General features: G+C 57.3%; 1 protein-coding gene across 11 annotated transcripts in view; it reads right to left on the bottom strand.

The window, feature by feature from the left end:
* The window catches only part of MBNL1 (muscleblind like splicing regulator 1), a 61684-nt gene extending 43663 nt beyond the window's left edge, over window positions 1-18021 (bottom strand). For all 11 annotated transcript variants that reach the window (XM_056113872.1, XM_056113874.1, XM_056113880.1 and 8 more), the window contains exon 1: window positions 17509-18021. In XM_056113872.1, the coding sequence (XP_055969847.1) occupies window positions 17509-17682 (174 nt within the window). In that variant the 5' untranslated portion in view covers window positions 17683-18021. The remainder of the gene's footprint in view (window positions 1-17508) is intronic.
* Between the last annotated feature and the right edge of the window lie 2403 nt (window positions 18022-20424).

Here is a 20424-nt window from a genome sequence, read left to right as displayed (position 1 = left end):
GAGAAGTGAGAATTCAAGTCAGATCTTTCGTATTCTCTCAAAGAGAGAGCTTCTAGTTCCTGGAACAGAAGAAGCCACTAAGAGGCAACTGCGTCCCTCGAGACTGAACGGTGAGCCCCACGCTTGGCACCAGCACTGTGTCTCCTGGCTGTGGACCGTGGGGGTGCAGCATCTCCAGATGCAATCCCACCCATCTCTCACGTGTCCTGCAGAGCTGACCCGGGGAGAATATGGCTGGAAGCCAGAGGTGGACGGACAGACATCAAGACCCAGGATGACAAAGAACTCTGAAGTGACATGAAGGGGGTAGGGGGACAACTGGCCACCACAGCTCCCGGGAACAACCAGACCTGAGTCCACTCTGAAACCCGCCACAGCGACCGCAGACGGTGATATTCTCAACGAGCCCCGGGAGGAACAGGCAGTTCGGCTCCGGGTAGAGGGAGTAAGCGGCCGCCAGGGGAGAGAAGAGCTCCTGCCTCGCCCGGCTGCAGGAGGAGGGAAGAGCAGAAAGAGGGGCACACCTGCACAGGTATCTTCAGAGAGACACACCTGCACAGGTGTCTGAGAGATACACACCTGCACAGGTTTCTGGGAGGGGCACACCTGCACGGGTATCTTCAGAGAGACACACCTGCACGGGTGTCTGAGAGACACACACCTGCACAGGTGTCTGAGAGAGGCACACCTGCACAGGTGTCTGCAGATACTCACACCTGCAGCCCCCTTGCCAGGTGACATGCTGATGGCAGGGTAGCACCTGCGGGCACTGAGACCCCGGAAGAGCTCCCTGCTCAGCAAGGGCTGTCGGGGCTCCCAGGAGCCCGGGACCCTCTGATCCAGTACTGAGCCAGACTCTGGGTCTGCACAGACACCCCCAGGCTCCACAGTAGGCGGCGTGTCCCCGGCACACACGGCACGGCAGGGACCTCCCGCGGTCGTGTCAAAATCTGCATCATCTCTGTCCCAGAACTCTCCACTCCCCCCAGAAATCAGGTGAGCTTGGACATGGCAACGTGCCTCTGGACGCTGGGACTCCTTCTGCTTCAGGATCAAGATTTGCAACACTGGACCAGTTCCTTGCTTGGACGACAGAATTTAGTTACCCCCATTTGTTTCCTAAAAGCAGCGTGGGAGAACAGCAGTGTACGGAGACTCACGGACCTTCCCACAACATCATTTATCTTTGGTACAGTTGTAGGTTCCACTGGAAGGAACCACAATTCCACCAACAGGCAAAGCAGGCCAAGCTCTTGGTTAGCATATTTTCCGTTAACGTACAGGTGGGAACAAGAGCAGCTCGGGAGGAAAAGCCCACCTCACGCACGGACGCAAGCACCGCGGCGAGAACAGACTCCAGCCCGTGGCCCCGGGAACAGCAGCTTCTCACAGGCGCCCCCAGGAGGGGCAGGGCTCTGTGGAGAGGCGGTTGTGCACAACTGCACATCAGCTTCCAACAAAGCCCCCTTCCGTGTGTGGCGGGGAGCGGAAAGGGGGACACGATCCGATCCCTGCAGTGGAACTCAAAAGTGCAAACAATCTGCTCGCAGCTGCTGAGCAGGAAGGAGCCTGGGCCGACCCCCCCCCCCCGCCCCCACACTCAGGAGGCAGAGGCGCTCCGGCTTCTGGCAGGGGTGAGGAGAGCCGAGTGCAGGGGTGCGGCTCCCCCAGGGGGCAGAGACAGAGAGAGCAGCACACCCTCGTCCACACGTGCAGCCACACGCAGCTCGGCCCCAGCACGCATACTGGGAGAACCAAGCGCCTTCAGCACAGGCCGCACGCCTCAAGGCTGACTCTCACCCGAATAGCGCCCCACTGGCTGAGCACCTGTCACGGGGATCCTGGGAGGGGAGAGAGACGCTCGCGCAGATCAGCAGAAGCTGAGGTGCAGAGCTCAGGGCACTGTAAATCTCCACCCACGGAACAGAATGTAGGATGGGATGGCAGCAGATGAGAGGAAGCCCCCTCTCCTCTCCCCCTCCCCTCCCCCACCCCCCCCTTCCTTCCCCTTTCTCCCCAGATCAGTAGGGCAGAGCCCCCAGGAGGGCTCAGGTCCCGGGACAGCTCAGGGACCGGAGGGCTCAGGGCCCAGGAGAGCTCGGGTGCAAGAGGACTCCAACACCGAGTAGTGACCAGGTGCTAAGCACAGGACTCTCACGCAAACACACATGGCCGAGCCCGACAGTAGAGTAGGGGAAACCTACGAAAACCAGGACGAGAGAACAGGAGCTGCTGGGGTACAGCCGGAGGCCCGGAGCCTGTACGGGACACAGGGATCCTGCCCGCAGGGGCAGCTCGGAAGAATGGAGGAAGGCGTCCACGGGAGAGAGCAGCGCTGGGATAGGGTCTGGCCAGCGTCCCCGGCGGGCGAGCTGGCAGTGTGGACAGAAGGGCAGTGTCACGGACAGGACCTGGTCAGCGTTCACGGATCTGGGATGGGCCAGGCACCATCTACCTTCTCTGTACAATGAACTGACTTTCAGTCTTTCGAGTTTTGTATGCAAATCTTCCCTATGGATCTCAAGAACCCACCAGCACAGGTAAATCCACTCTCTTGCTAACACAGTTCCGGCACCACACTGACCGCCCAGGTGCTGCCACTGCCCCCCAGAGGGAGGATGCAGTGCCGGGGTTGGTCCTGCGTCTCCACCCACGCCGCCTGAGCCATGTGCCTGGTTCTGAGCCCCCAGCAGCGATCCTGGGGTCCGCGGGAGCGTCACAGAGAGTGCTGGCGACTTCAGGAGTCTCGGGACTATTTCTGAGCCAGGAGCCAGTCAGCAACAGGAACACAAACATGCAGGACGAATTCTAAAGATGCTTCAAACATCAACCTCTGTGCTGCGGGTTCTCCAAGTTCACTGCTACTGACTGGTGAGAAGGGAGGACTTCTCTCTGAAAGTCACAAAGCCTGCAGACACCACACTGACAGTCCAGTCTAAACGCCAAGAATGAAAGTCTCCAGGGGTGTGAATGCCAGACCAATGTTCTCCTGCACAAGTCTGTTGACTTGTCACTTGTGCTCACCACAGTTCACCAGATGGCAGCGAGACCACCCAAGGTCTGTACGTGCTGGTGTGGCCGGCCCCAGCTCCTGCTCCAGGGCCCTGCTGCTGAAGACGGCTAGCCCCGCTCTGGGCTTCGCAGGGTGGGCCTCGGCAGATGCTCCACTATCTTCAGTGGAGGCACTGACGTGGACACTTCAGGCTAGACTGTCCCATCAGCAGGGGATGGTCCTGACGTGGCACATCACCCAGCAGTGAGACCACCCCCATCAGAGACAGCTGCCCCCCAGGAACTCAGTATCTGGGGGCTGCCCATGACCCATCTCTGACTTTGGTTTCTTTTTCCTCTTGGACTCTGCATTGATTTTCTTCCTATTCTGGACCTAACTGCTCACCACAGTTCACCAGACAGCAGCGAGACCACCCAAGGTCTGTATGTGCTGGTGTGGCCGGCCCCAGACAGGCAAACGGTGGGCGGGACGGCCTCTCTGGCACCCCCGAGACTATCTGCTAGGAGGGACTGCATCCGATCTCTGATCAAATGCAGTTTAGAACCTCACAGTGGAAGAACCTTTCAGGCCCAATGAAGCGGGAACATCTGTAGTCAATCTACAGTCCTGCAGCTGTCTCCGAGCTCCCTGGGGCGAGAAGGAGCGGTTCCAGGGCGGCAGGGAGGCCTCGGCCTTGCGTAATTTCTCCTGAAGTCTGGAGACAACAATGACCAAATACCGGGAAGTGCCCAGGCCGCACCCTTGTAAGGAGTTTCATCCCGAGAGGAGAAACGCTGTGAGGATCCAGTCGCTGGGGAGGGCTTGTGATCGGAGAGTGTTTTCTTCTAACGGTGACCTGTTTTTCTCCGCACATTACTCAGAAAACTCCTCCCAGGCCCTACCCATAACTTCTTCGAAGTCCTTCTTTGTGCAGGTCAGCAGTCCAGGAGGCTGTCCTGGGGCTGCTCATGCCATCAGAACACAGGGCCTGGCCGACCCTCCACTTCCCGAACAACCCCAGTAAGCAGGATTTCTCCGGTGCTGGTGCTGAGGCCGGGAAGCCTGGGGCCGGTCCATGTCCACCCAGTGCACAAATGAGTGGCCATCATGCGTGCATAAGAAGGCAAGGAGAGGCCACCTGCTGACTCCACGGTGGACCGTCAGTGCGCATCAGAAACCAAAGACACCGGCCACCCAGACCAGCGAACAGAGTCCCATGCTGCGAGTCTGGCTCAGCTGATAGGCACCCCTGGACACCAGAAACTCTTGCCTAGATAGAGAAAAGCAGGTCCTGGGGTTTCCCTGGACTCTGCACTTCAAGTTCTCCTACCCAGAGCAACCCTAGCTAACGGCAGAGGAGAGCAACAAGGAAGGGCTCAGCTTCAGCGACCAGAGCCCCTATCTGTCGCTCCTCAGAAAAGCCCGTGGGCTCCAGCAGGGGGCTAGGTGTGGGTGAGGTGACACACCCTCCTCGGAGGAGGAGGGACTGCCTCAGCAGGAGGGACAGTGTGTCAGGGAGGGGCTGACCCTGCTCTCTGCCAACCAGGCTCAACCCCCAGCAGCTCATACGGTGCCCCACGCACCACCAGGGCAATCCCTGAGCACCGAGCCAGGAGTCAGTCCCGAGCACTGCTGGCTGAGCCCCCAAAAAGAAGACACTGCTCCCAGGAGACACAGTGCACTTGGCAGATCACCTCCTCAAACCACAACCCAGCCCAGGGGCCCCAGAGGGGAACAGCTAGGAGGGACTCTCCCTCCCCAGTGCCCGAGGTCGAGACGCCACCTCCCCCAACAGAATAAGCCTGCCCACAGGCCCCGTGAGAGTCCAGGAAGGGGTTTGAGCTGGGGTGGGGGTGGGCCCAAGCCCCCAAAGCATGTGTGGGTGATTACGGGGCTGGTCAGAGGGCAGGGAGGGGCCTGGCATGTACAGCACACACAGTGCCTTGGCCACGGCCCTGTCGTTCCCCCCCACACACACACCCGCCAAGGCACAGGCTTGTCCCTGTGGGCAGACCTGTGGGCCCAGCAATTACGGCTGGGAGCAGTGGCCCACCAGGAGCCAGGGTGCTACCCATCCCGGGACAGACATCCCAGAGAAAGCGTGCGACCGCATGAGTGTGTGTGCATGTGTGTGTGCATGTGTGTGCGCCTGTGTATACGCACACGTGTGCATGTCAGCTCAGCTCTTGGGTGGGGATCACCGGTGGATTCTGTGTCTGTGCGTGTGTGTGCCCACGCGTGTCAGCTCTTGGGGGATCAGCTGTGGGTTCCGTGTCTAGGCGTGCATACGTGTTGTCTGCGGAGAGCCAGGCCTGCTGGAAAACGTCGGCCCACTGCTCTGGCCCCACCGCGGAGCTGAGGGGAAGTGAAACTTTTCCATGGGCCCGGGCCAAGGAGCCACCGAACAAGAGGCAGCATTCACGCAGGGTGCAGGGCGGCGTGAGCTCACCCGAGGGCTGAGCCTTTACACCGAGTTTGAGTCATCTCCAGTCTGCAGAACCCAAACAGTCCGTGTGAGAGAAAGTCGTGCTATCCTCACGCAGGAAGCGAAATCAACTATGCAACTCAGGCAGAGGCCACAAGGCGAGAAGAGCCCGTGGAATTCCAAGCTTAGTAACTGGGCTTCGGCTTCATCCTGGGAACCCCCCAAACACTTGTGCCCACGAGGTCTGGGTGACAGTACATCAGGGAGGGCACCTGGCTGGCACGTGACCCGCCCGGTTGGACCCCGTCTTCCCACACGGCCCGAGCACCACCAGGAGCAGCTCCACCCAAAAAGCCCAAAAGTGTGCCTGCAAGAGCACCCCTCTATTCACATGCAAACCCCTCCTCGGGCTGGGGGCTGCCGAGTGCGTCCCGTAACTAACCCCACCAGCCCTGAATTCCAGGAAGGCCCCTCGCACAGGGCTGGCCCGGCAGGAAAAGCCGGGAACAAACGCTAGCCCCTCCCCCAGGCCTGAGTTCTTCCTCCTAATTGTTTTACAGCCTGTGAGAGGCCCGAAATAGCCACCAAGTTTAATAGGGTCCAGACCTCTCCTTGGAACACATATCAGATCCTCCCCCGACATCAGCAATACAATTAACTCATTGCTACAAACGAAATCAATACCCAGCAGACCAGAATGGGCCGTGATCAATATCCTAACAAGAAGCCACGGCCAGCCACGACACACCAGCAGCCAACACACACCTCGTGTTCAGAACTGAAATTCAGGGGTGCACGGGATAGGCCTGGGGCTCCCCAAGAACTGCCCTGGGCAGCCTGGGGCTAAGAGGCGGTGTCCATCCTGGCAGCTAAGGGCTGAAGAAACATGTTTTATCTCTGAGTTGAAAGTGTTGGGCAGAAACTTAAGTAAACAATGTAGCACTTAGGACATCAAAGGTGAATCATTTATTTGAGATTTAGAACACATTCGCTTTAGGTGAGAGGGTGGGACCTGAGGGTTGTGGTCACCCCCACCCCAGTGAATAGATCAATGGATGGGCAGATGGGTGGACAGGCAGACCTCAGGCAGCGGGGAGTGACGGGGCTGTGCTCCAGAGCCCTCTGGCCCTTTTCTCTGGGTCAGTATATGGAGGAGCGACGGCAGATGTCCTTCATGCATGTAATAGATCAGTGGTTCTGATGCAGCGGTTCCCAAGACAGACACGGCCGCAGTACGAGACAGCCAAGCCTTGCCCTGTGGGGACGCACCTCAGGCCACGAGGCTGGACTCCGGCTCCTGCCCCCATGTCGCAGGGGCAAACGCAAACACGGTGTGGAGGTGGTCTTGGCTCTGTTCTGCCCGCCCCCTCCGCCGCACCCCCCCCCATCACGGGCCTGTCAGGTCCCCATGGTGACCTCATTGCTCCTGCACCAGCACCCACGTTCTGTAAGGGCATTTCACTGGGAACCTCATCCGTGGACAGGACCAGAGGTCACGCCCGAGGCTCGAAAGTGCCACCACCACACAACAGAAAAGTAAGAAAAAACAGAAGCAAGTCCGAGACACGGAACCCAAACCGGAAGCCCAAGGGGTCTGCGCGCGAAGAAGACCCACTCGCACCCAAGTCTGACTCAAACAAACTTGGCAAAGGCGATTTTATTTGGATTTCTCCAACTCACTGTTCTGACACTCAGGAAAGGGCCAATGGCAAGAGGACTCAGACTCACACAGCTGAGTGGCCGGGCCCCAACTGTGGGGTGAGACCTTCTCCCCATGCCCCACTCCATTCCCCCAGCCCCCCACTCTCCACACATACACTATATGCAGGTCAGGTCCCAGAGCAGCACAGAACTCCCTTTCGACTAGTGTTTGCCAATACTCAATACATCCAGGAATTTCACATTCTTAAATCCACATTTTTTTCTGAGTGCAAACATTCTTGTCACAGGAACAAATGCAATCAGTAACTTCCATATTTGCAAAACATAAAATAAAAAAAAGCTTATTTTGTTGATGTACAATACAAAATTCCTAATAAGAATAATGAGCTATTTTTAAATGCACAACAAAAATTAAGGTATTCATATAAAAAAAGTTTCTTCTTACAGGCTATAGCCATTTCAGCAATACCCATGCACTATTATGCAAGTATAAGAATACCAATGAACTACCCAAATGTTATCTCCTGCTGATTTTTACAATAAAACATTAAGTCGTAAATATCTACGTCTGATCTGCCAGGACCACAGCGGCAAGTCCTGTGTATTGTCTGAGGCAGACAAAGCATTCAGCTGGAACTTCACACAGCAAACTGTCAAAACCACACCGAATTAAGCACAGTTTTTGTTGTCTCCAAATAACCAAGTAACAGTCATGAAACAAGAATGAAATCTCAGCTTCCTACAAAATACTATCTCCCAGTTCTCTAAAAATTCTGACTCTTGGGGCTGGAGTGACACACAGCAGGTAGGGCATCTGCCCCACACACAGCCAACCTGTATCCCATTATTGTCACCCCCAGCCCAGCAGGATGAGCCCCCAGCAGAGCCTGGAGTAAACCCCAAGCACCACCAGGTGTGGTCCAAGAAACAAACAAAAAGAGGAACGACCTTACTGTGCCCTTGAACACAAAGGGGATGATGTATTTCATGCAAAGTTATTACAAGGTTAGTTATAAATGAGATCCTGAACAGGAGGAAGCCTTGCTGACACTCACGTGACCGAGGGTTAATATCCAACCTAGGCTGAGCAGGAGAAAGTCTGCCGGCCTCTCAGGTGACCGAGGGTTAACATCCAACCTAGACTGAGAAGGCACCAAACCCAACGCCACAGGAAGTCGGTAACTGGGAGGAGACTGGACAGACGCCTCCTAGGAGAAGATACCGGTGGCTGGCAGGCCAGTGGACACGTGCTCTCGGCCGCAGGCAGGCAAAGCACAACAGGAAGCTGCCCCTCCCACCAGCAGAAAGGCTGGAAATGACCAGAGCTGGCCGCCAGGCCATGCAGAGAAGGGTCCGGCCGCTGTGGAGCTTCTCAGACTCGTGAGCCAGACCTCCGCATGGCCCAGCAGTCCAGCCTCAGGCCTCACGCAGGAAGCCCAGACGCTGACCTGGAAGGATGATGGCGCCCCTGCTGACGGCAGCCTCTGCCACGGCACAGTCTGGGCCCGGCCCCCGTGTCCGGCATGGGCACACAGCGGCCCCCTGCCCGGGGCCTGGCAGAGGGAATCAGCCAGACAGACAAGCACCACCAGCCAGTGGTGTCACGCTGTCCAGAGCAGAAAGCAGCAGAGCAAGAGAATGGACAGTGTCCAGTGTACAGCGGAAACAACCCCTCGGACTGCACGGAGGTGAGCTCGCGAAAGGCCCAGGCAGAAGGAGCCTGGGACTGGGGGAGCTCCGAGTTCTATCGGCGGAAAATCAAAAGCTCTAAGGCCGGACGCGTGACTATCAGCATGACCCTAGCACACCACCTCAAATACCTAAAGGATTTGTTTTTAAGTTTTGGCTTCCAATACGTTAACGGCTTCTCGTGGACATGATTCCACGATAGGCCTGTTCAAAGAACAAGTGTTGCAGGAGCAACTCCACAAACGAAAATATTCCCCAGTGTTTTCTCCTTCCCTTCTGGGCTGTCACAGAGCTGACTCTGGTTCAACCCCCGGCACTGGGATCTGCCAAGATCCCCAGGAGTGATCCCTGAGCACAGAACCAGGAGTCGGCCTTGACGCCACTGGGTGTGGTCCGGAGGAATCAACTAAGGGAAAAGCTGAGTGGGATCTTGCTGATTGTCTCACCTGCACTGCCCTTCTCTGCAGCTGGGAATGTGCAGACATCACTCAGAAAGACAGCAGTGACCAGGCAGCCCCGGCTCTGGGCAGGAAGGGCTGGACGGGCGAGCTATTCCCTCTGACCGAGACACATGGGCAGAGACTCTGGTCTGCAATGTCTCAAATTCCTAAACCTTCGACGAAAAAATATCTCTAGTACGAATCTTAGTGGGAAACACAGGAGCCCAGAGCACGCAATAAAGACTCACTGAAGAACCATGTTACTCTCTCCGTACACTGACAGTGGGGCACGCTGGCCCAGGCCATGCCCGCTGTGTGCCATGTGGAGCAGGCAATGCCCACTGTGTGCTGTGGCCCAAGCCAAACCCACTGTGTGCATGGCCCAGGCCATGCCCACTATGTGCCGTGTGGAGCAGGTATGTCTGCTATTGCTCCAAGGCTCTGGGGTGCTGAAACAGAGGTGGCACACGCCGTGGACGCCTGCCCCTCACTCAGTGTGGATGCCACGGCTTGGTACATCTGAGTCAGAGTGGGACTGCTGTGGCAATATGTCTTTGCTGTAGTTAACTGTATTTCATACACAGACCATGCGGCTCCGGTCAATGACCCCATAGTTACATGTGGCGTGCAGTGCCAGAGTGGGGAGACATTCAGTGACCAGAACCACGCTGATGGCTAGATTAAGGCTCCGCTTCCTGGCCCTCTGCCACAAGAAGTCGGGGTCACGGCCGATGCTCACTCCCGCCAGCTCTCTTGTCCTCCAGCCTCTCTCCTTCCTGCCCTCAAGCAGAACATTGTTTCTGAAGAGCCAAGTTATGTACTAAGAGAAACCTAACTGTGGGGCCAATAAACTTGGCTTTGTTTTTCTCTAAAACCTCTTTCTTAAATGTAGCCCACTTGGTACATTAACATTGTTCAGTTCTCAGTTTCCTGTATTGGGGAAATGTTACTAGACTTGTTTTCAGTCTATGAACGATTTTAGAATATCAGATGAGCAAAATAACTGAAAGTCAATTACCGTCTGAATGCAGTAACACGAAGAATGAATTACAGATGTAATTTATCCCTCGCAAGCTGATCCTAAATAGTGATTATGTCCGGGCTTGTGCAGAAAATTGAAAATGATAGAAAAGCTTCCAAGCTTTTCTAACTTTAATTTTCCATGTTTTACTTTATGTAATTCACTGTCAACTATGAACAAGCAGATGCGTCTCGCCCATGGGGTGAGTAAGCTGGCCGCAAGCTCAGGTGCAGGCTGGATCAGGGGGTGGTACCACTGACAAGACACCAGGTCCTACCGAGCTCAGAGCACAGGGAACGCTGGGGTCAGCACAGCAAGGAATGGAAACATTGCTGCCAAATGAACTGTGGGCTTCCCTGGAATCTCAGGGTCTGAGCCTGTGATTCACAGCTGAAGATACAGGTGGCGCCAAGAGGACCAGGAGGACCAGGAGCAATGGGCAGTCTGGGGCCCCGGTCCTGGAGATGCTTCCCGGGCAGGTCCAAGTGAGAGGCAAGCTCGCCTAGGAGAGAGGCAGCAGACCCAGCTCAGCTCCTCCCCACGGCTGCGTACGCCCGACCTCTCGTTCTTGCTGAGTGAGATGTGCTTGCCTAATCCGGGACGTGAAGTGCTCCCCAACCCTAAGGAGCCCTAAGAGCTCCCATACCTGTCCCTGAGGGAGCCTCAGTCCTGGGTCCCTAAGTGCACTCTCTACCGTAAGTACTCTGGAACTCCTGAAGCTCTGGGCTACTGTGGTACTCAGATACTTCCCATGCTCTTGGGAGTTGGGATACTCCTTATACTCAAGACATTGTGGAGCCCTGTACTCCCAGTGCTCTACAGAGCTGGGATACTCAGATACTCCAATGCTCTGGGACTGATACGCCTGATGCTCTGGGGAGTGATACTCTGATGCTCCTGATGCTCTTATGCTCTTGGTGTTCTGGGGACTGATACTCAGACTCCCAGTGCTCTGAGGACTGTGACACTGATGCTCCTAATGCTCTGGGGGTGATATGCAGATACTCCTAATGCTCAGATACTCCTGATACTTTGGAGGCTGTGATACTGATACATACTCCTGATGCTCAACAGAGCTGGGATGCTCAGATACTCTTTATGCTCTGGGTACTAATATTCTGATGCTCCTGATGCTCTGAAGACTGAGACGCAAATACTCCCAATGCTGTGGGGTCTAGTGTTCAGATACTACCAATACTCTGGAGACTGTGATACTGGTGCTCCTGATGCTCCCAGAGCTGGAGTGCTCAAATACTCTAATGCTCTAGGACTGATACTCAGATATTACCAATGTCCTGGAACCAACACTCAGATACTCTCAATGCTCTGGGATTGATACTTGGATACTCCCAATGCTCTGGGGCCGATACTACGATACTCTCAGTGCTCTGGGACTGATACTAAGGTATTCTCAATGCTCTGGAACTGACAGTCAGATACTCTCAGTGCTCTGGGATTGATACTCAGATACTCCCGGTGCTCTGGGACTAATACTAAGATACTCTTGATGCTCTGGGACTGATGCTCAGATACTCTCAACAATCTGGGGCTGATACTAAGATACTCAACACTCTGGGGCTGATACTAAGATACTCTTAGTGCTATGGGAACTGTGATACTGATATTCCCAATGCTCTACAGAGTTGGGATACTCAGATACTCCTGATTCTTGAGGACTGATACGCAGACACCCCAAATACTCTGATACTCGTGCTCCCGATGCTCTGGGGATCTGTGATCGGACAGACCAGTCTTTGGTATCACAGAGCCAAGATTCAGCATCCAGGTCCCCCAGAAAGGGAGCTGGAGTGCTGCGGAGTCACGGACACAGCAGTCCACCAGCCAGGAGCAGGATAGCAACCCTCTCCCTGTGCGTCTCTGGGAAACCTGACAGGCTCCGGGACCTAGGACACTCCCACGGGGCCTGCAGATGCTCACCTGCTCTCAGGAGGACTCTCCAAGGCAGGCGGGCACCAGCATTTCGGGCTAACAGCGGCAGGTGGTCTTGTGGGCAGGCACAGCCCGAGGGCGCCAGAGGCCAGCACGGACCCGCATGTCTGCAGACCAGGCTGGGGAATGCGACCTCTTCGCTGGGAGCTGCCGCACAGGCGACAGAGTGACCTGACAGGAGAACCGTTCCTGCTGCACGCAAACGCACTTTGTTGTGTATAGCACACACGGCTACGCTGAGCGCACCTCTGAACTCACAGCTGGCTTTAAACAGTGACTTCCTCTGAGAAGGCCCTTTAGGGCTGCAAGCTCGCTTCGATACTGTCTACTCACATTCATTTTCAAACCCTTTATTCTCCTTCCAGAGCAACAGGTGTTCGCTCATTGCTCCTGTTCGTGTGTGGCGCTGGGGGTCCAACACGGGCACTGGGCAACTGCGTACTGCCCCTGGCTCTGATGCCAGTCTGCACGGAGAGGCGAGAGCTGCAGTGAGCAGGGTCCAGGCTTCACTGAACTGTGCCATGCGCCCCGCAGTGGAGGGGCGCCCCAAGGGGCAGGGGAGGGCTGAGCAGGGCTCAGAGCCAGGGGCCCCCACACCCTGGGGAGAGTCTGTGTCAGTCTGCCGGGCTTCCCCCCGGCTGCCAACCCCCAGTCACCCTCGCCAGCACCAGAGAGCCCAGAGGTATCACTGGGAGACGCGAGGCCCGACCACGCTCTGCTCGGTCCAGCCTTCCTGGCTCCCCAGATCGAATGCAAGGTGGCTGGGATGATCCACAGCACCTGTCACTCAAACCCTCCTGAGGCTGGAGGCCAAGTGCTCTCAGCTCAGGGTGGGAACCTGAGTCACTGCAACCTGCCGTCTCACCAGGCAGAGCCGGGAGCCTGGTGCTAAGCCGGGCCCAGGGGAAGGAGGACCAGAAAGGGGCAGCAGGGCACCCCCACAGGGTGCCGGGAACTCCCAGCCACCAGCAGAGCGGGCACCTGTTCCCAGGACTCAGATGATCTCTGATAACAACCAGCTTTCCAAGCAGAGACGCGCCCGCCTGAAGCCAGCAGCACGTGGTCAGTGCCACGGGGGCGTGGGTGAAAACCAGCCTGGTTTCTGCAACGCCAATGGTGAGGCTCCCCACCAAGCACCCCGCATGGGGCCCTCGCAGCTGCCTAACCTGCGCCCACTTGCTCCCAGCTCCTAGCTCTTCCGATGTTCCTACACCATAGTGACCTGTGCTGCTGCACTCCAGGCCGACTCTCGGCATCCACTCCCTGCTGCCAGGCTGTTCAGAGGAAACAGCTGCCTATCTGAAAAGGATGACACGTGGTCTTGACAAAAATCCCAAGGCGTCTCACCACTCAGGTGGCCTTGACTCCGTGCGGGAGACACTGACCAGCAGGAAGGGCCCAAGGGAGGGCCCTGAGACCGCTTGGCCCCACCGGGGAGGAGGAGAGAAGTCTGCGGAGAACAGGAGGCTCCCCCCAAACCCACGGTCAGCGTGTGTGCACACGGCCCAAGAGGGCAGAGGAGCAGGACTGCTGGGCTGGGGTCGGTGGCTGCAGCGGCCCCTCTCGCTCGCCCAGCGGGCTCAGAGAGAAGGGGAGAAGCCCCAGCTGCTGGTTCTGCCACACCAGAGCCACTTTCCCGGGACCTGCAGAATCCTGCCGGCCCAGCGAGGCTTCCTCTAAGGGCTTCACTGAGGAGGCCAGGGGGAGGAAGGAGGCGGTGAGGGGCAGTCTGTGCTCACCCCCGCCCCTGTCCCTACAGGGAGCTGCTCCTGGCTTATCTCTGAGACACTCCCCCAGCCTCCCTGTCCTCTGAGCTCGCCGTGGTCTCCCATGGCCAGCGAGGCAGTGGGTTGCCTGTATGAGCACGAACAGGCTCCCAGTGCTCGGGGGAGGCCTGGGTTTGGGGGGACAGGGGCCCGTCAGTATAAAGGCCATGCCCCATCCCCATCCCAGAACGAGGCACGGCCATCTGGGAGGCTGCAGTGGACGTGGGACTCCAATGCTGACGCAGGAACGGCCAAGACGGTAACTCGGCAGCAGACTCACATGCACCCTGGAGCTCAGCAGGGCTGAGTCCAGGCAACGCCCAAGGACACAGGAAGCCCGTTGTTCTGTGCTGCCTCTACCGTGGCTTCCGAAACACAGACCACCAAAGTGGCCAAGGTGCAGAACTTCTTGGTGGCCAGCTTTTCCTTGTCAGGCCTGGTAACTCACAGCCACGAAGGACCTTCCACTTAGAATGATGCTTAAGGATGGGGGATTCCCAGAGTAGCTGCAGTGCTCGAGCCTGGGTTTGAGTAGCAGAACTCTCCCTCTGACTCACTGGGACTCCAGCAAATGAGGGCTCTGAGCATGAGAGCAAACCAGGGGGTCTCCAGCTCAGTGCTGCCGTGTAAGCTGGCACTCACGGCCCCTGACTTCGCCCTGTTCATACACCTGCACAGCATACACCTGGCCTCAGAGCTGCTCCACCTTACTCAGCAACACCTTGGGGGCAAAATTTGCAGCTTAGCCTGCAGATTCAGTCTCACCGTGCGAGCCTTAATATCGCCCACATGCGCCTCAAGAGTGACCAGCAGCGCGTCTTGCTGGTCACTTCAGTCACTTGCCGCTGGGTTTCTGCAGCAGAGATAAGTGAAACGGGGCCCGTCTGCCAGCAGGAGTCGGCGGCAAGCCCTGCGGCCAGTGGGCACGGGGCCAGAGTCTGAGGCGCAGCTGAAGGGCACAGCCATTTCAGAGCCCTCGCCCAGAGCAGCCGCTGCCTCCACTCGCTAAAAATAGGCTGCCGGCAGGGCCGCCTCCATGTCACGCTCCGGCCAGACAGCGCGCCGGGACCCGTGGCCACAGACAGCATCACTGCTCCAGGGAATCCCACACAGCCGAACTCCTCACTCTGCCCTCACTGAAGCACCCACACGCACACACACACCCACACACGCACTCATACTCACACTCACTCCCACATATCCACATACATGCACACACACTCACATACCCACCACACACATGCACACATTCATACACGCACACACATACACACTCCCACATATTCACATACATGCATACACACATACCACACACACGCATATTCACACACACACTCACACACTCCCACATATTCACATACATGTACACTCACATATTCACATGCATGCACACACATACACATATTCACATACATGCACATGTACACATATTCACACATACTTATGTGCACATGCACATAGACATGTGTGCACACAAACACATCCATACATATTCACGTACATGCACACATACAGATACACATATGTGTGCACAAAAACCACACACACTCACATGTGTACATACACGAACACATTCATATACACGCACACACACGTACTTGCACAGATGCACAAATGCACATTCACACTTACAAACGCACACACATGCACAAGTACACAGACACACTCACAAATACACCTACACACACGCACACACAAAATTACACACATACATACAATTACACATATACATGCATAAAAACACATACAGATATTCACACATGTACTCACACATGTGTACACACAAGCACAAATATGCACACATATGCACACATTCACAAACACGTACACATATGTACAGACACACATTTACACACATGCATCCATTCTTACTCACATGATGTACACACAAACATGCACACACATATACTCACACATACACACACAAACGCACATGCACACACATGCACACACACGCACGGACACACACATGCAGACACACATGTATGCAAACACTTGCAAACAAATGCACAAACATGTACACACATGCAGACATACTCATGCACACGCACATGTGCACACTTGCACACACATGTGCGCACATGCACAAACACACATTCACATACTCAAACACATGCTCACTCATGCACACGCACAGGCATGTGCACACACATGCACATACATGCCTTCAGACACAGGCAGATACACACGTATACACATGCACATGTGTACACATTTGTGTACATACACAGACACGAGCACGCGGACACACACAGAACTCAAGGCATGAGTCAGGTATTGGAGCCACTTCAAATGTGTTTCTGATCTCGGGGTCCTGACACACAGGACAGGTGGCACCTGTGAGTGCCAAGTAACACACTCAACCCTGAAGAAGAGATTCTGCCCAGCGGGCTGCTACCGGTGACGGATGTGTGACGGTTCTGGGTTCCAATGCCACCGAATCCTTTCCCAAGTTCTGACACCGTGAGTTAAAGCTCCGTTCTCCTTTAAAGACAGAGGGGGCAGCATGGGCACCACCTCCAGCCCTGCCTGACCCTGTGGCAGACGCGGCCGGGACACCAGGCGTCACCCCTACGCAGGCCTGTGCTGGGACACAGCAAGAACCACGACAAAGATACTCTGAGATGGAAAATCGCGACCGACTGACTCAGAGTTGCACAACATCCCGGAGGCCAGCACACGAAGGGCCCGGGCCCTCCTCTCCCCACACGTCACCTACCCAGCGGGCGCCGCGGGGGCGGCCCGAGGGGACCAGCCAGTGGCTCCACCCCGGCCTCCCGGCACCCAGCCCAGCTCCAGGCCTCCGGCTCCGGCCTGTCCCCACTCACGCCCACCACAGGTTCTGGGACTAACACTGGCCCAGTGAGCACCCCCATGGGGCAGGAGCAGGACAGGCACCGCCACAGACTCGAGCCCAGAGGCGACCGAGGGCTGACCAGCAAAGCAGCAGCTACACCTCGGGCCGCGTCCCTGCCCGAGCACGCCCGTCACCCACACACCAGCCGCAGAGGACGCCCGGAACCTCCAGAGCGAGGCAAATCTCGGGCCTGGAGGCGCCACGCAGAACAGTACCACACTGGCCCCGACCCCACCACCGATCAGAACCAGCCAGGACCCAACGGGAAATTCTGCTAAGTCACTTCACATCGGAACCTGAAACGCTCAAAATCTACGATAAAATCCCTGGACAACAGCACCCCAGGGGTTCGCCTCCCAACCCCCCAGCTTGCCCGAGCCGCACACGGTGCCGCAGGGCTCCGAGCTGCCCCTGGGCACAGCTGCCGGACTCGGAATCCTGTCACATCCCAGGACGGCAAAGGACGCGGCTCAGGCCGCCACAGCAGACAGCTGCCCCGAACAAGAAGCTTGCTGGCTGGTGCCCACAACAGAAGCACAGCAGACCACGGGCGAACCACAGGCTGACCACGGGCTGTCGCCCGCCGTCGGGGAAGGAGCATGGGATGCCCTGGCACCAGGGCCAGGCGCCCCGGCTGGCCTCCCACACTCAGTCCGATGCCCACCCTCCGCCAGCACGGTCGTAGAGGAGCAAAGTCGTTACTCACTTTCAGCGAGTCAAAGCAGGCGATCACGCGTCCGTTCTCCACTTGGCAGCTCTTGGCAGGGTGCGCAAATTTACATTCCGTGTCTGGCCGTGAGCAGGTCCCCCTCTGGAACTCCCTACAGACCTCCAGAGTCAGCCACTTGGTGTCCCGGATCGGGGTGACGCTGACGGCCATGTTTACAGGTTACAGGTAGTTAAACGTCTCCGTGAAACCAACAAACCCAGCCCCTTCCAAAACAAAAACAAAAAATCCAAAACAAAAACAAAAACAGAAAAAACAAAAACACAGCAACCACCACCAGGGGGAAAAGGAAAAAAAAAAAAAAGAAAAAGGAAAAAAGCGGAACTGATCCAAGTGTGAAAGGGGGTGCTCGGTGCCCACACACACGTCCCCTCCCTGCCTCAAAAGTCCCCGGGAAGGCGCTGCGTCAGCAGCATGCAGGGATAGTCCCCACCAGACATTCACAGCGTCCAGGCGCTCGCTCGAGGGGGGGTTTGGTTCGGAGAGAAACAGGCGCGCAGGTCGGAAGCAGGGGAACGTCTGAGAGTCGGGGCTGGCACGCGCCTGGGGCCCTGCAGAGCCCCTGCCCACTGCCAGTTCGCAGCCCAGAACGCAAGCATGAAAACGTGGCAGGACGGACACCAGGCTTCCAAGCTGCTCTCAGCAAGTGCCTGACAGGGAAGCTCCGGGCGGCAGAGTTTGCAATGGAGTTTGGTGGTGCAATCGGTATTGATTAGTTTGGCATAGACAGATGCAGCAGTTTAGAGCAAAATCAAGAAAATGATTTTTTTTCCTCCTTGATTTCCTGGCAGAAGGTGTCTTACTTTTCAGCAAACTTTTCTTTGAGAACTAAAGCAGCCTAGGCAATGCCAGCGACTCAGCCTCTCCTGATTGCAAGTAGGAACGGGTGCCTGGCTATGCCGGCGGGCGGCTGGGCTTGTCCTTGGTCTAGCTGGCAGCAAGCAAGGCAAAAGCAGAGACTGCTCTAGAAGCGGTTCCAAGCAGCAGAGACGTCAGGAAAAGGCACTTCTCAGTACCAACCTGTAGAGAGAAGAGATAGGTCACGGTTTACTACGCAGCACTTCATGGCAACAGCACCGCACAGGCGCACACGCACGCACATGCACACACGCACACACACACACACACACACACACACACACACACACACACACACACAATACTCACGGTCTGGCATATTGCTGCCAGCCATCGTAGGTTTATTAAAAAGGGGCCGCTTCCCGTGGCGGAGCGAGGCATGGCAGAGGGAGCCAATCACCAGGAGCGTTGCAGCAACATTCTGGGCAGCCAGCCAATCGAGGGGGCCGTCTTATGAAAGGTCGCGCCTGTCAGACCTTCATTACTATGCCCAGGGCACAGAAAACGTCCATCGGATGGGCCGGACCCCGCCGCGGGGGGCCGAGCATGTGGGTTTTGAATTTACCCGACATGCAGCGTGTGGACTGAACCATGGCCGGCTCCGAGCCCCGGCGGCCCAGCCGCCCCGCTGCTGGCCGGCCCCCCCAGGCCGGGCTGGAAACTGCAGCTGCCTTCCGGGCAGGGCCCCGCCGCGGCCACCCCCTCCCGCCCCGCGCAGACACGTGAGCAGAGGAAGGGGTGTAGACGAATGGTACGTTCTCCTGACCTAGCCGATTCACTTCCTCTGGCCTCCCTCGGGCCGGCCGGCCGGCCGGGCCTCCCGTCCCACCCGCAGACGCTGTCAATAGTGGCAGCCGCCGGCCCGGGACAAAAGCGCCCTTTCTCCCTCCCTCCCGGAGCGCAGACGCTGCGAAGAAGGAGCTCAGTGTGGCCGGCCGCGGATCTGGAGCCGGCTCAGGGCAGCAACGTGGAGCGTTCCGAGCGCCTGATTGGCCGGGCCGGGCCCAGAGCCGCCTCCCGGGGCCGGCCGAGCACAGCACCCAGACCCGCCGGGCCCGCTGGCTCCTGACCTGGCTCGCCCGGGAATGCTGCTAACAAAGGAGAGGCAGCTCCCGATCTATCGCCTGAAAACACCCCAGCCTCCCTCCCGGGGGGCTGCAGGACACCAGCACACGGTGGCCAGGACACGTCGCGCTCACAGGCCTCACGGCCCTCCTGATCTCTCCCACGCCAGCCACAGGCTCGGCACGTTCTCTAGGAAGACCACGACTTGTGACACAGACTCCGAAGTAGCTCGTCCCAAAGCTTGGGACTCAGCGCCCCACGTGGCCCTCCCCGGCCCTCCCCGACACCCCTCCAGAATCTGCACGTGCAGTGTCGCCTGGACAGACCCCCGGCAAATCCTCGCCCAGGCCCCTCTGGGCTGGACACCCCCCAAAGGCAGGACACAGAGAAACCTGGTTCCTGGTCCCCCGGGGAAACATTCCACAGCCATGGCTGGAGTCCGGGAAGGAGACCACAGAAGGTGACTGCTGCCCAGGAAGGAGGCCACGAAAGGTGGCTGCAGCCTGGGAAGGAGGTCACAGAAGGGGGCTGCAGCCCAGGAAGGAGGCCACGGAAGGGGGCTGCAGCCCAGGAAGGAGGCCACGAAAGGGGGCTGTAGCCCGGGAAGGAGGCCACGAAAGGGGGCTGCAGCCCGGGAAGGAGGCCACGGAAGGGGGCTGCAGCCCAGGAAGGAGACCATGAGAGGTGGCTGCAGCCAGGAAGGAGGCCACGGAAGGTGCTCACTAGCGGCCCGCGGTCCTGGCTGGCCCCATTCTGTCAGAGAAACTCATTTTCTTTAAACATGCGCACAGGGGGAGACAAGTGTCTAGGGGGTATGAGGAACACACAGCACACAGGTAGGGTCAGTCAGGTGGTACCAGGAGCCCCGTGCTAGACAGACTGATGGGCGGCAAGTGCCCGCCCCCCCCCCCCCAGCCAGTCCTGTGTCCCACCCACCAGGTACCACTGCAAGGAACGAGGGTCTGGGCAGGG

This window comes from Sorex fumeus, unplaced genomic scaffold (assembly GCF_029834395.1).
Source record: "Sorex fumeus unplaced genomic scaffold, SorFum_2.1 ptg000024l, whole genome shotgun sequence".
Classification (NCBI taxonomy): domain Eukaryota; kingdom Metazoa; phylum Chordata; class Mammalia; order Eulipotyphla; family Soricidae; genus Sorex; species Sorex fumeus.
Note: the sequence above shows the minus strand (reverse complement) of the source record. Positions and strands in the feature narration are given on the sequence as shown.